Genomic DNA, 16,606 nt, shown 5'->3' with positions numbered 1-16,606 from the left:
TGGCCAAAAATTAAAGATTAAGTGGATATTTGAATTAAATGTTTGGTCAATATTAAACAAGTATTTGATAGTCCTGTAAGAGTAACAACAGCATTTACCAGGCCTTTGGCACCCTTTGCAGGCATTTGTAAATTGTTTATTTATTTTGTATTACATTAGGCTATGTAACTTAACAGTGTTATTCAATGAAATATGATTATTATTAATTATAAACCAATCATTATTGCCTCATTGTTTTCATATAATGCATTGTAAAGGCTGTTGTTCGCTTAGGTCGGTTTTTATTATCACAAAAAAATATTAGGCTATCTGAATAGCCTACTTCTTTGTTAAAGGTACAATAGGAGATCTTGGAAAATGCTAACTTTAGCGTGTTTTCAGTTCCTCTGACACTGCTGCTCGTACTGATAGTGGCAAGTGACGTACTTTTTGTTGTACAGGCTTAACTTCTGAGTGGACCTTTACTTTGTGTATGAAGTCTTTAGCGCATCCAAACCCCTCTGAGGTTAATACAGAAGCCGGGCCATCTGTACATGTAGGCAGACTGCTTGGCAGCTGAAGCATTGCACAGTGAGTGACAGGTTCAATTAAGCGACCACCTTTAATTTCAATGTCTACTGCTTTACATATGTCACGTCCAATTAGAGGTGTTCCTGATTTAACTATGTTAAACTCACCAACAACTGTTTTTCCATAGTATGTCACATTCAATGTCAAGGAGCCACAAACAGGTATTCTGTCCCTTGAATAGTTCAGAAGCTGCACTTTGGGTGGAGACAAGGCACATGAACTGAAGTGTTCTTTGTAAATGTTCTGAGGCAGAATTGATGCACCTGAGCCTCTACCTACCATCATATTAATGGTGCAAGACTGTGCAGGGAGTATGGATGTAGCTACAGTAAAAGTGCCCATTGGAGCTCCATCATCTGTATTACAGTCATTCACACTGAGGACCGTCACTTCAGGTAGGCTTACTTCATTAACTGACTTTGGTGATGACTTGCACACTTTAGAGAAATGCCTGATTTTTCCGCATGTTCTACATTTGCAGTCTTTGGCAGGGCAGGACTTGTCATTTGCAAGGTAATTCACAGAACCACAGCGGTAACACTGCTGTTGACCCTTTATGCGTCTATCCTCTCTCGACTTACTCTTTTGTTTACTTTTCTGGATCCGCATGTTAGTTTGTTTTTGAATCGCTGATACATGTTTCGATTCCCCTTCAGCAATGACTTTGGCATCTGCAACCGCTGCTTCAATTTGTCTTGCAATAGTAAGCGTCTTTTCAAGGGTTAAATCTGGCTCTAATAACAGTCTTTCACGAATTCGGGGCATGCACGTTTTTTCCACAATCTGATCGCGGACCATTTCATGCTCCATATTGCCAAAAGCACATGTTTTTACCAGTTCACGAAGCGCTGCAACGTAATGGTCTGTAGACTCACCCACGGCTTGAGCGCGTTGCCTGAAGCAATATCTCTCGGAAACAACATTCAGTTTAGGGGAGAAGAACTTGTAAAGTGCTTGTAAAGATCCATCATATGTATCAGCGGTAAGAGGCAAAGTATTGTAGATTCGTTGTCCTTCTGTTCCCAAACAGTGTATTAGTAGTGCTCTCTTCCTCTCGGCGGAAAACTCCTCGCCACCAATAGCAAGCAGGTAGTTCTGAGTGAGAAAAGCAGAGACTTGGTTGAACACAACTCGTTCAAGTGTTTTTACAATGAAAGGTAGACGGGAAACCGGTCTGTAGTTCTCTAAAAGAGATTGGTTAAGGGTGGGTTTCGCCAGTAGTGGGGTTATACGAGCCTGTCTAAATGTTGAGGGAAAAACACCAGTGTGAAGGGATATGTTAATGATGTGAGTGAGTGCAGGTACAACTACAGGAGAAATGGCTTGAAGGAGATGAGATGGAATAGGATCAAGCGGACAAGTAGTAGGATGATTAGAAAGGATGAGTTTGGAGACTTCTGCCTCAGAGAGTGAAGAGAAGGATGTGAATGAGTGTATGTTTATTTGATTGATTTATTTATTTGATTTGATTTACCTGTATGCATTATTTGATTGCATATATGCTCTGTCCACAAATGTTTGAATGACTGAGGACACAGATGTTCTCCCAGCATTGAGCTCTACCTTTTGACTCACCCCAGCCATTGTAAGGTCATAATTGAGAACATGGTCCACAATCAGGACCCTTATTTCATCAGAAATGTGCCTACGTCCTTGGCCTTTTCCTCTGTTTTGCCTCACAACCCTTCCACCTCGCCTCCTTACGCTTTGTCCTCCCGGATGTTGACCCTGTTCGTTTCTTTTTTGTTCTCCTGTTGTCAGAAATTATGCTCTGTCAATATATGTTTTCCAAATGAAGCCTCATGACATGCATGTCTGAGCTATTTTAGAGAACTGGTTGATCATTGGTTGAACTAATGCTTTACATTTCCCCTTCATTAGTGAAATTCAATATTTACTTGTGCAGTTCATCAATTCAGGACACATTTACAAAGAAAAAAAAAAGCCTAGTAGAAATTAATAGAGTACATGCTTGACAAATTTTGACTAGTTGGACCGTTTTGTATTTAATGATTTAAGCAGTGAATTAATGCCTAGATGTTTTGGGGGTAAGACTTTTTAACAGAGAACCAGTTTTGTTCAACATGACATAAGCAGTTGATAATGTTGGAAACAGCAGACAATTGTACATAATCAGTTGCATGAATGTACTAAAGCACTGGCAATTTGTTCAAAAGAACAAGAAATTGCTTTTATGATGTGCACAAGCGACTAGATGATGTGGAAGTTGAACAAGTAGTTTTGAGAATTTCAGTTGTCATCTGAGAAATGTACCAAAGTGACTGAGAAAAATTGTAATTGTGTTATGTTACCAGGTTTGCCTGAAAGATCAGTTCTTGATTACATAGTGTTATGTTTCTTAGCTCAATTTCCATTAACTTTAATTCATGATTGTAAAATACTTAATGACACCCGAGCCGCTTCTTCAAATGAATGAGTGTTAACAACAGGCCGTCTGTTGAGAGTCGTAATGGAGTGCCCATTCATTACAGAGAGAGACTGCAAACGCAGGACGGCGGCCCATATCTGTCACGCTTTAAACACTAACTGAAGCATTGCAGCATTACAATAGCCTAGATCAACAGCACAGAGCAAACATACATTTGCTCTCATAAACACACAATGCCAAAATGCCTCTGACACTCAGTCACATTATGAAACCATTATGTATGCAAGTTTATTATCAACAGGGAGATTTGAAAAAAGGTTAAAGTCGGCATGATGCAATCAAAAGTGACGCTATTTATTTTCTTGATTATTACTGGTTTTATTGTGAGCGATTCACTGGTGCATTAGTAATCGTTAATCAAAATAGCATAATTTGGTCTCCCTGTGATATGATTCATGTGACATTGCTCACATTAGCAAAATTATGGCAAAATGGTCCATTGTTGTTGATCCCTTGTCTGTTTACTATAATGAACTCGAACTGGTTTGCAAAATCAGAGTGGGTAAATATTTTACCTTCACATGAAATATATGATATATATCCTATTCAAAAGACTGGATTCCATTCATGTAAATTCACAAATCAACTGTAAATTTGACCAAAACTTTTTTGAAGTTTGTGATGCTGCGCCACAGTTGAGCCAGTTCTCTTACGCAATGGCCTCTTTTCATAGTCAAAAATCGATGGAAAAAAAATAAGTTCTGTAAGAAAGCCAGTTTACTCAATATGTTAGTAAAGTCAACTTATTTCAGGCAGTTTAAAGTTGATATGAAACTATGTTAACAATTAACTAGGGGAAAGTATAGACTATGAACTAAAGTAATTTGTTCTGAATTTTAGGATTACATTCTGATTTCTTTCTAAATCCATTTGCGCTCATCTGTTTAATTTTCATAAAATTCATATCCCTGATATATTTGGCTATTTGTCCATTTTTAAGCTAATACTGTAGGATCAGTTCTGGTTTTATTTGGACATTTCAGTATTGATCATGTGATGTGAAACCAGAGAAGTGCTTGTATTGGCGGTTGTGTTTCATTTCTCTCTGAACCTCACTTCAAAATCAATTCATGTTTATTTAGGGTATGTTTATTTGTATAGCGCCTTTTACGATACAAATCGTTGCAAAGCAGCTGTACAATATATGCTTCTACAGTATATTTAGTAGTAGCTTAGTGGTGACCATGTCAGTAAATGTACATATGGCAGAAACGTACGGTAAAATCAATTAAAGACGTAATCAGACAGACTATGAACACTATTAACAGCAATTATTATATGTTGCAATCAAACTTATAGCAAAATTTGGTAGTTCTATATGTTGTTTCAGGGTTGGCATCATCTGAGGTCCTCTGAGGGGTTTGCATCATCTCTTCTCAGGTGTTCTGGATCCAGACTGAAGCATTATTTGAATGCTTGGCCAAAGAGATGTATTTAATCTAGATTGCAGACACAACTTTTTCTAAAATTTTAGACATAAAAGGAAGATTTGAAATAGGTCTGTAATTTGCCAGTTCACTAGGATCTAGTTGTGGTTTCTTAATAAGAGGCTTAATAACCATCAGCTTGAATGGTTTTGGGACGTGACCTAGAGATAACGACGAGTTAATAATATTGAGAAGCGGTTCTTCTGCTACAGGTAACAACTCTTTCAGTAATTTCGTGGGTACAGGATCTAATAAATCAAATCCAAAATTGTGCAATTTATCAATTATCCAAATTGCATGCCTGAAGAAACAGACAAAGACGCATGTTTGTTTGGACAGGGTGTTGTGTTCTTTACTAAGTCTCCATTGTTTCTAGCTTGAGTCAACACTGCATGAACAAACCCAATGTACACCAAACACTGTACAACACTGTGCAACGAAACATTAAAACACACAATATCATGTCACGACAGGGTATCAGATTCACATCATGCATGCAGACACAGCACACTTATATCAAACATGGTGAGGAAGTGAATTTAAACGGCCACTCTACGGACTTTATGTCAAACCTGTTACGCTGTCTACATCGATGCTGTATGACCTCAGTTAATTAGTTTGTTTAGTTAGTTAAACTTACTGATCCTCCTGAACACTATACAGACTGTTAGGTCATTCTCAGAAAGAAAAAAAAACCTAGTTTGTGTGATAAATGTGATCCTATAACAGGATATTGAATGTATTAATATTATTTCTTAGATTTACCTATTTAGAGCAAACAAAATGTATATGCATTTGAACGATCCCATTCAATACTGTTAGTTTAAAAGAATAAATTCAAATGTTTTGCTTTTATTCAAATTAAAATATCATCTATGCAGTTTTCTAAAATGCTTTGTGTTTTCTGAGAATATTTTCTGATTTGTCTTTGTTTTTTACAAAAAAATATTACTAAGAATTTTATTAATATTACAACACTAATAATATTAATATTATTAGCATAGCTAGTCAAGCTAAGGAAATAATGTTCTTTTTAGCAGCATCATATGACCCCTTTAAGCATATTGCACTTCAACCCTGAAACATTTTCTTTGTAACAGCGTTGAAACGAAATAATAATTGTGTGGGTTATTACTTTTTTCCTCAATGTAATGTATGATTTATTTCAAGGCACAACAAACCTGAGCAATACTACCAGAATATATTTAGTTATTTATTGAAATTATAAATAAATTACAAATGTACTGTGATTAGGTTCAACCCAGGTGAAAAAAAGTACACTTCCATAATGTACTTAAAGTGCTTTATTTTTGCTCATGAATTTTGTACTTAATATAGTAAAAATTATTCTTTAGTACTTCTTAAGATAAACTTAAGATCATCTAAGTGTACTCAACTGTGCTATTTTGGAAATCGCGGGGCATAGAGGAAAAACAATAATGTACAGTATGTGGAAAATAATGTGTTTTTTGAACCTTAAACCGCATAAACACATTTCATTACACCAAAATAATGTTCTTTTTAGCAACATCATATGACCCCTTTAACATACTATCTCTGTATTCAAAAAATGTATTTAGTCACCACTTGTAGTAGTACTACTTGAGTGTACTAGTGTATGAAAGATGGTTCAAGTGTACTACAAGTGGCAACTAAATACATTTTTTAAATGCAGAGATAGTATGTTAAAAGTGCATTTTAGTCCATATTCATGGTTTCCCAAAATAAAACAGTTGAGTACACTTAGATGATCTTAAGTTTATCTTAAAATTTACTTTTTTTTCACCTGGGAAATAAAGTACGACTTTATGGTTAGCCTTAGGGCTAGTAAACAATAAATAACTAATAACAATTTAACAAAATAATAACTAAATAACAATTTGGGTCTAAGGTGGGAAAATATGATTTCTTTAAGGTTCCATAGTAAAATTTTCAAATGAAATGAAATTAAAATGTATTTTCTTGCAATGTTTCCTGAGAATGACCTTAGTAAAGCATATAATGAAACTGTCCGTTTTTTTGGTATCCATGTTTTATAACAGACCAATGTACTATAGCGGCAGCAGTTTTAGCTGCAGATAGCTTCAAACAGAGTATATAAATGTTTACAATAATCATACACCGTACCGTACTGTATGTATTTTAAAGACAGATATCCATGTTTTTGAATGAAACATTTAGGGTGATATCAGTAGCTTTGAAAGCAGGTATGAAAGCAGACATGCATTGTGTTTAGGATAGTTTAAACTGTATACATCAGCTGATTTGGAAACATACTGTATGGTCAAATGTATTTACACTATACAGAAGTCTTTCCTCTAACACCGTATACTAACAGACATGACATGCTAAAGAATCTAGAGATAAAAGCCATCTCTTCCACGTAAAATTTTGTTCTAATCAAGCTGATCGCCTGGTTTCTATTTTAGTGGCTGGGGCGCCCCGCCCACAGTGCAATCTTATTGGTCCAATCTCATGTACAGACACAGCTATGTGTTAAAATCGCACCTGGTTATGATGCAATCTTACTGTCATTTATTTTTATTATTTACATTAAATTATTACAGTTAAATTAAATTAGCTATTCTTGCATACCTCTATGAAATAAGTGAAATTAAATGTTTAAATTTTCAACAATAATGCACTCTTCCAAAAACTACACCCAAAAAATATTTTGGTACTATATCTAGTATGAGTTAACACCAAATAGTCTTTTAACATCTGAAGGTAACACCTGTTACCTGGTATCCGTTTAATACGTTTATCTTAAACTTTGTTTCTCACTTTTTTATGTTGAATTAGTGCTCAATTGTTTTAAATTGTACATGTCATCTAATTTGCTGAAAAATGAATTAACAAAAATTAATAAGCTGTTTAATAACTTCTGTGCAAATGTTTCTTCGTGAGTTAATGCAATTGCCTTCACTGTTTGATGCTTTAACTGCTTCCTTCAGATTATGAAAACAAACCAAGCTGTATGAATATTTAATGAGACATACTAAACAGCTGTAACATTCCAGCACATATTGTGTCACACGGTACACCCTTGGCACTGCAGTTTGTGTTTGCATAAAAGTGTGACGGCTTTAGAAGGACGTTAACCTTTAAAGCGTTAAAGTGATATATGCTAAGTCTTTTCCACCCCATATCTTGGTTGCATGTCGTTATTAACTTTTAATATATCCAATATATTAATATATCACTGAGCAAGTTGGTGGTCAACTTCATCTTCTTATAGTTCATGATGTTCTATGCTTGGTGATTATTGGTACACTTGTGGTATGTGCCAGTTCCCCAAATGGACATTGGTTGTTTTTTGTCTTTACATTCTGTTCATTTGTCAACTTTGCTTCACATCTTTGCTAAAATAATTCTGTGGTTTACTTGCACGAAAGAGCCTGTTTAGTGATGAGCATTAGTTCACATGTTTACAAAATATTTCCCCTCCATCGCCAATGGAGAGGAAACAGGTCCTTTGACATCCATGCTTTTATATTTGGTTCTTAGTACCACTAGATACATTCAGGCAGTCTTTTCAGGCTTCTAGGTCTCATCGTCTTGTTATATCTCATTGCACGCCATCATAAGTGCATCGTTGCTCATCAAGGCCTCACTGGGGGAGGCTGCAGTAGATCTTAGTCTGGATGCTGGAGCTGTGCATCTGGGCATCTCCAGCCTCCATGGGGAAGGACAGGGAGTTTTGAGCTGTGGTCTTCACTGAGTCTCTGGGGAAGCAGCAGCGGAAGAATGCCCGGATGTGGTGGAAGACCGCCTTACGGAAGATGATGAAGATCCAGGGGTCCAAGATGGGGTTAAATGCAGAGAAGCGGAAAGCCATTAGGTTCTGCTGATCATTCCCAACCGGGCTAATAGCGTTCACAAAGCCACAGATCTGAGGAGGAGAGAGAGAGCATTTAGAACAGTGGGAGATAAACAAGACCATTGCCAACTATCATGTATTGCAACGGAATTGTGTTACGTATCGGGAAGCAGTTTGTCCCGGATTTTAGTGCCTTACACCCAAACAGCTGCAAACACTTTAGTATTTTTTGCAAGTTGAACAGTTTTGCAATTGTCAAAGATTAAAATAACAGATCAGAATGGACAATAAATTATAAAAGTTGGACTTGTAAAATCTGATGTTCGCAAGTCTCTGAAGCCTCACGTCTTATTTTTTGTGACGAGTCCAAATGAAGCATCACATCTGTTCCCAGTCACAATTCTTTAGTATTAGAATTTGCAAAGTAGACGCCAATCTGATGTGTCTAACAGTGTTTGACACTTCAGTATGACATTAAAATTATTTAATTCTATTTCAGATGGCATATGTGGTATAATGTGGAAATGGATTGTCCCTAATTGTCCTCTGCTGAAGCTGGCAAAAGTCTCAGACTACCGTAGTCTACAAGTATTTTGAATCCAGACACAACACAATAACTATATATTTCATGTATAACAATAACAACCACATGATTTCAAGAAGTAGATGTAGAAAACATATTCTTCTGTTTTTTTTTTTGTAGTATGGTTTGTAGTATTTTCTGGAACAAAGTACACGATTTCAAGACAAAACAAGTTTTCACTGAAACCACGAGGAATGGCACAACATCCTCGCAGAAACTCCTTTTTTGAATGACTGTGTTATTATCAGTTCCACATTTCCTGCAATAAATATTCAGCAGATTTGTTTTGTGATTAAGGCTGTTCTGGACAAACACGTCTGCAGGCATAGGTCGCGAGTGTTTGGACTAAATCTCACAATCCAACACTACTGCTGTAGATGAGAGGAAACACAGCAGATGTGGGGCGTCCCATTTCACTGTTTTCCCACCATTTCACCAGCTCTGATTTTAATTGTTGCGTAGGATGTATAAAGATCATCTATCAAATGCTAAACAGCAGTCGTCAAACTTTCGGTACAAAAGCTGTTTTGTACATTTCCAGTGCACGAAAATGAGCCATTTCCTCAAATCTGACATGTGTTCTTCAAGAGAGGAAATCAAGGCATGTTTCAAATTCCAGACATCTCATTCCTTAATCAAATTTACATTAGATTTCACATCCAACCAAATTAAATACGCCTTTGCTTCAAATGTAACATCCATGACACTGAAAATGAAAAAGAGAGTCGCTGTTAAATCAGATTACCCTAAATATAATGGATACCCCTCACATACTGTGTATGCACTTTCATTATGGAAATGCCATGAATAGATTTTTCATCATTATACTGAAAGCAGAACAACATCTGCTGATACCAGTACTGGCAGTTTGATGGTTTTGTATGGAGTCAATATAATGCCACTTATATATGCAAAATAATAAAGTTTTGCAAAAGAAAATAAAGTTTTGCAAACGAAAATGAAAGTATTGAGAAAAAATAAATGTGTTTTTTGCAAACAAAAATTGCAAAATCATTGCTTTTGTGCTGTTTCATTTATATTTTGCAATTCTTTATTTTTGTTTGCAAAACTTCTTTTTTTCTCGCAATACTTCATTTTCTTTTGCAAAACTTTATTTTCTTTTGCAAACTCCATAGTTTTGCCTTTTTTCTGCCACCTTGTTTCAAAAACATTGCCTTTGGACTGACAGGACATAGTCGACTGATTATCTGACATAATCTGCAAATGTCCAATAGAACAAATTATTACTATTATAGGATAGCAACAATGTTAAGCCAATAAAATAGAATTTTAAACACAAGCGTCAACCATCAATGCCAGGAAAATCATGTTTAGACGCTCTAAATGGTCGTTAGCCTTCTGAACATTTTGTTGCTCTTTTCTTGCCAAGAGATTGATAGCAAATGATATCTTGGCAGTTAATTTGATTTCCCATATGTGGCTTTGGTGCTGATAAAATATCAAGATTAGAGACGGTAAAGTATCAGCTAATATTTAAGGTCCAGATGCTGCCTTACTCTTACTGAGACAACATCTTGCTTCAGAGCTTTAATATACAGCCAGATGAGACTAAATCTCCTAAAGTTGGCAGCTTTGTGTGAAAAACTGGATGCATTTTGTTGGGGCAATCTTGCACTGATTGTTTTTTTTCTTTCAGGTAACACCTGTGACTTCTCATACCACACTTATCCCTGGGTTAAGACCTTTGTTTAACCCCGAGTAAAAAAGGGTCTTAAAGTTATAAAAACAACAACAAAAAACGTAAATCTATCTATCTATCTATCTATCTATCTATCTGTTACTGTAGTTACTTTTTATGGAAAGTAATTACGTTACTTTTGCATAATTTTTTTTCACCTGGGCTGGACTTGGTTATTTGTTTTTTTAATAACAAAAACCAAAAAGTTACATTTTTGGGAACTGTAAAGGCCCTTTCACACCTAAATTTAAATGAATAAACTTCAGGATGAAGGAAGTGCTTCTGCACCTCACTCTCAATTTCTCTCAACATGGGGTCAGTCAATAAATGGAAAAAACAAATTAACTTGTGTTACTTATTTGAAAAATAACTCAGATATTTTGTTGTACATTTAAAAGTAATGCATTACTAGTTACTTGAAAAAAGTAATCTGATTATGTAACTAGCATTACAATATGGCGTTTTCGGCCATAACATGAAAATAATTATTCAGTATCTTCAGAGCTTTAATATACAGCCAGATGAGACTAAATCTCCTAAAGTTGGCAGCTTTGTGTGAAAAACTGGATGCATTTTGTTGGGGCAATCTTGCACTGATTGTTTTTTTTCTTTCAGGTAACACCTGTGACTTCTCATACCACACTTATCCCTGGGTTAAGACCTTTGTTTAACCCCGAGTAAAAAAGGGTCTTAAAGTTATAAAAACAACAACAAAAAACGTAAATCTATCTATCTATCTATCTATCTATCTATCTGTTACTGTAGTTACTTTTTATGGAAAGTAATTACGTTACTTTTGCATAATTTTTTTTCACCTGGGCTGGACTTGGTTATTTGTTTTTTTAATAACAAAAACAAAAAAGTTACATTTTTGGGAACTGTAAAGGCCCTTTCACACCTAAATTTAAATGAATAAACTTCAGGATGAAGGAAGTGCTTCTGCACCTCACTCTCAATTTCTCTCAACATGGGGTCAGTCAATAAATGGAAAAAAAACTAATTAACTTGTGTTACTTATTTGAAAAATAACTCAGATATTTTGTTGTAAATTTAAAAGTAATGCATTACTAGTTACTTGAAAAAAGTAATCTGATTATGTAACTAGCATTACAATATGGCGTTTTCGGCCATAACATGAAAATAATTATTCAGTATCGTTTTAATATCGGTGCATCCCTACTTTCATAATGATATTGGGTTTATCAATTCAAGTGTAAAAAGCCCTAAATTCTTAACAGACATCATATCCGAACCCAGATATATAAGACAAACAGATCTGGGAAGACCTGCACAGTTTCTCTTCTGGCAAGAACTGCTACTGTTCTTTGTGTTTGGAAGAAATCTTCATCACGGTCTACAGCTGCAGCGCTGTGATGATGTCATCGTTTATATTCCATCATCACAGATGCATTGAGACTCAACACTGACACCTGATATGTGTCCTGGATGCTGAGGGAGCCAAAAATCCTTGATAGATCAGCACATCGGCTGCTCTTTGTGCCGTTTCATCCGACGATTATGGTATAAAACATATTAGTAAGCCATGAGTGATGCTAATGACCCTGTCACTGATGTGTCAAACAATTCACGGTAGGTTTTCACGTCTTGGGGCGCATAAATTGCCACCCGGTACCACCAGCTCTGGTTGTCATCACTCGTCAGCATCACTCGTTGTCAAAACACCACAGCAAACACACCCCGCAACATTCCCCTACATGTCCTTAGGACCTCATATGGTCCTCCAGCACTGTGATACTCGCTCCGGTAGGTCGCAAATCATGCCGTGGACTATGCTATTGAAGTGTCTTTCCTATTGGATTTACCATCCAAACTTTTCACACATACAGTGGCATTTGCGGTAGGTCGCAAATCATGCCGTGGACTATGCTATTGAAGTGTCTGTCCTATTGGATTTACCATCCAAACTTTTCACACATACAGTGGCATTTATGTTTGTGAGAATGCAAGTTGCTCTCCAAAGGTAATTTATTTGGAGAAAAGTGTGGCCGGGAGCATGCAAATTATGTGACCAGTAGTGGTTAATTTGTTTAGAAGAACTTCACATGAACTGCATCCCAAAACAAACAACACAATTGACTCAGGTCTGCATCACTACCATTCAAATGTCTGGGGTTAAGGCGGGCGTACACGGTGCGATTTTTGCTGTCGTACGAGCTCGCAGGTGATTTTTTTCTCTCGGGAGAAAATCGCAGATGCTCGCATGGTCGCGGCTCGTACCGTGTGAGAAGAATTACGGGCCGATCCGAGACGTTTCGAGCACCTCCCGTCCTCCCGATAATTTTCAAACATGTCAAAAAAAATCGGATGCTGTCGGTTTAAATTCGTGGCGTATGTGCGGTTGAACGAGACGATTTGGCGATCCATCTGAAGTTGACCAATCAGAAGATGACAAAAACCATATAGTCTATAATAATTTTAGTTTAATTATACAGTTCTATTTTTTATTTGTTATTCCGAATGTGCCAAATTTCCCGTTCAGCTTTATGAATGAATATGCCTGTTGTAATTCCGGCAAAACGAGCAGAAATTCAGAAATGGCATACTCCCATGAGTTCTTTATGAAGAACAGAAAGTCCATGCTTTTCTCTGCTTTTCAGCCATTCTCTTTGCCACGTCCTTTGTCTTGGTTTTTTATTTTTTTTGGACGTCACAAGAAAACCACAAAGAAAACTATTTCATCCTCAGAATCCATATCTTTATGAATGGCGCGAAACATAATGCTTACGTCAGAGTTTGTAAAATCGTAGTAAATTCGTGTCGTGTGTGACTGCCTCCGTACGATTTTCGGATAAACTCAATCGTGACATGTTCCAGAGCTCACGACGTTCCGACCTTCAGAATCGCACCGTGTACGGCCGCCTTTAGTTAGATTTTTTTAATGTTTTAGGAATAAGTCTGTTAGGCTTACCAAGGCTGCATTTATTTGTTATACAATTAAGTAATATTGTGAAATATTATTTAACCTTCTGGAGCTGATCACATGGCAGTCAAAAATGTCCAATTTTATTTTATTATATTTTATTTCAATTAAATGAATACTATATGTAGGTTCGATAATGTTTTATTTAATATTTAGTTTATGGTACTAAATTATATTTATGGAATAGTTATCATCCATTTATTATTGTTGATCCAATTATTACTGAAAAAAAACCTGAACATTTTAATGAAAGTCCAAATTTGAGGTTGATATCTTTAAAAATGAGCGTTCAGTAAGACTTTGATTGGGTGCAGCCAAATATTCTGGTCAATAACTTGTGCTCCAAAGAAAGTTATACATATGGCATGGAAGTGAGTAAATGATGACAGAATTTTCATATTTTGGTGAACTATTCATAAAAACCCTGAGGACAAAGATCACTTACATGAGAGAATCCAATATTAGGAAATACAGTCCTCTCTCAGACTCATTAGGTTAACAGCTGCAACATTTTACTCTTCCACAGCATTACAGTATTTATTTATTTATCGGCTACTTAAGTTTCAGGCATTTGCCGTGCAAATTTAGAAAGGACAAAACGTGGCAGCATCAGATCTTTTTATCAGTGCGTAAAACAACTGAAGTGCACAGACTGTAAAGAAAGAATCATTTCCCACAAGCAGTTTATTAAAAAGATCAGATCATTTTAAACACCGTAGTCTGACCTCATTTAAACAGTTCTCAAGACAGAAATGAATCCGCTCGTTTCACTGAAACAACCCAAGAAACATAAAAACTCCCACAAGTGATTATTTCCTGTTTTCATATAATTATGACCTACTTTAAAACTACATGGCTTGTCTTTCACCTATGGACTTGTGAACTTGCAGTCCTTTTGAGGTGTCAGCATTTCACAAGTGCAAATGAGCAGTTCTGAAAGTCTGAGCATTGCTAGAGCAGACTTATCTTGACAAATTAACTATACATTTCCCTAAAACTGAGAGTTAGAATGCTTTGCCAAGATAACCCTAAAATGCATGAATTCCTCAGGGTTTTTACCACTCCATATATAAACACAGTGGTGATGGAGTTCTCCATCACCACTTCCAGAGTCATCCATCAACCCGCCCAGCTCTGAGGAGTGTTTTTCCATCACTCGCATTAGATATCATCATTTCCCTCCACTCTCTTCTGCAAGGGCGTGTACTTTCCCTTGTACTCTCTGAGTCATTAAAAATGTGTCGATAGCAAACCTGACAACACAATGAAAAACAGGTATGCCATGCTTTCAGAAAATGTAGAGTGATGGACACAATTTAATAAATGCATATAATATATACATCATTATTGCATATACAGTTTGAGGAATTTAAATAATGTCATAAATTCTTCTCATATTTGGGACAGAGGATCACCAGGGATCCACAAAGGGGTGTTTGGGGGGCTGCTGAAAATTTGAGACAAAAAAAACTTATTTTTAAACTTAAAATGTATTTATTTTTAGGGCTGTCAAAGTTATCGTGTCAACTTAAGAAATTAATATAAAAAAGCGTATATAAATTATATAATATTATGCTGTATACATATGTTTAATGCAATAATTGTATTTATTATTTAACATTTTACTTCAATATTATTACTTTTTTTCTGCTTTTCTGCTATTCCATGAATAGGTCGAATGCTATACATCTAATATCATTCTCATAGTGAGTAGAACGAAAGCATGCTGTCAACTTAAGTAAATATTTCCAGGTAATATAATTTTTCTTTAAATATTCATTTATCTATGTATTTATTAAAAAAAAATTTCACACATGAAAATGTATTAATGAAAATATAGAGATATAGAGATTTAGGAAGGGGGTCCTTTGCATGGGATCATCACAAAGAAATAAATAAATAAAAACTTTGTAATTATTATTTGGTGACAATATTAAGGCCGCGGCTATTTGCACTAAGTGTAAATAGTGATAGAAGCTATTTACACTAAGTGCAAATAGCAATAGATGCTATTTACACAGTAAAAATAGCGATGCTATTTACACTGTTAAAATAGCAGGATTTTCTGCTATTTATACTACTTATTGCAAATTGTGGCAATTATCTGCACCTCAGTATTGTAGTCCATTATAAAACAGTATGCATTAATAATGTATTCAGTGTAAATGTTAATTTTAATCCAAATTATTAAATGGATGCCACCATATTTCGACAAAAAAAGCCCTCCCTACACCTACCCTAACCCTACCCGATACTTTATTTTCAACTTTTCGAGTATGCCTTTCTGACGTGAAATTAGATTTAAAAAGGGAGGAAAAAAGTTTGGCAAAAGGCGGATTCGAACTCGGATCGATGGTGTCCAAACCAAGGCCTGCATGCCAAAGTTGGCCCATGATGACCTTTCTTTTGACCCGCCATGCCAAATTTTCATTTCTAATTTATCTTTTGTCTTAACATTTTTTTGTTTTGTTTTTCATTTGAAATATTGAGAATTCTAATAATAATAATAGAGTTGGATATAATGCAACATCTACTTTCGGCCCCCAGCCATCAATCAAGTTTGATTTTTGGCCCTTGAGCCCCTCTGCCTCGATGTTCAAAGACAGCACAAAGGTGACTGCACATGTTTTGCTTCAGTATTACATCTATTCCTGAAAAGCCTTGGTCATAATGAAACAGCATGCAGCAGTAAAAAGAGACAAGTCAATATCACTTATACCACAAGTTTCTGTGTAAGTGTTAACTACCTGGAAGTGCACAAGCCCCATGCTGCACCATTTACGCACACAGAACTTCTCATAAGTCATTTGACTTTTCACAGGTTCTGAGATACAATAACATCTAACCTACTGTATGCATCTCACAGTTCCCTAAATAGCAGCAAGTCGGTAACACATTAAGCCTTTCTGTCCTTGATAATTAGATTATGTTTCACTATAAAATGAATTAAATTATTTAAAAGACATTTGCTGCAGAGTCAAGTGAGGTTTCAGGTAATACTGACACAAATGAAGGTGGATGAATGGCCACGTGCTCAACCTCAACATCAGCCATCGGCAAAACAGGAACGTGGCATAGCCTCATATCCTCCCAGGCCTGTTCGACCACTTAAAACTA

The 16,606-nt window shown here is 35.9% G+C and overlaps 1 protein-coding gene across 1 annotated transcript in view; it reads right to left on the bottom strand.

Annotated features, from left to right (window-relative positions):
• Positions 1-6,460: 6,460 nt before the first annotated feature.
• Positions 6,461-16,606, bottom strand: part of LOC107740394 (prostacyclin receptor-like) — a 32,428-nt gene continuing 22,282 nt past the window's right edge. Inside the window, exon 3 of the mRNA XM_016552820.1 lies at positions 6,461-8,338. Coding sequence (XP_016408306.1) covers positions 8,057-8,338 — 282 coding nt within the window. The 3' untranslated portion in view covers positions 6,461-8,056. The remainder of the gene's footprint in view (positions 8,339-16,606) is intronic.

The sequence above is a fragment of the Sinocyclocheilus rhinocerous genome, unplaced genomic scaffold, assembly GCF_001515625.1.
Source record: "Sinocyclocheilus rhinocerous isolate Xijiao unplaced genomic scaffold, SAMN03320098_v1.1 scaffold315, whole genome shotgun sequence".
Lineage (NCBI taxonomy): Eukaryota > Metazoa > Chordata > Actinopteri > Cypriniformes > Cyprinidae > Sinocyclocheilus > Sinocyclocheilus rhinocerous.
The sequence above is the reverse complement of the archived record's forward strand: the minus strand, read 5'-3'. Positions and strand labels throughout refer to the sequence as shown.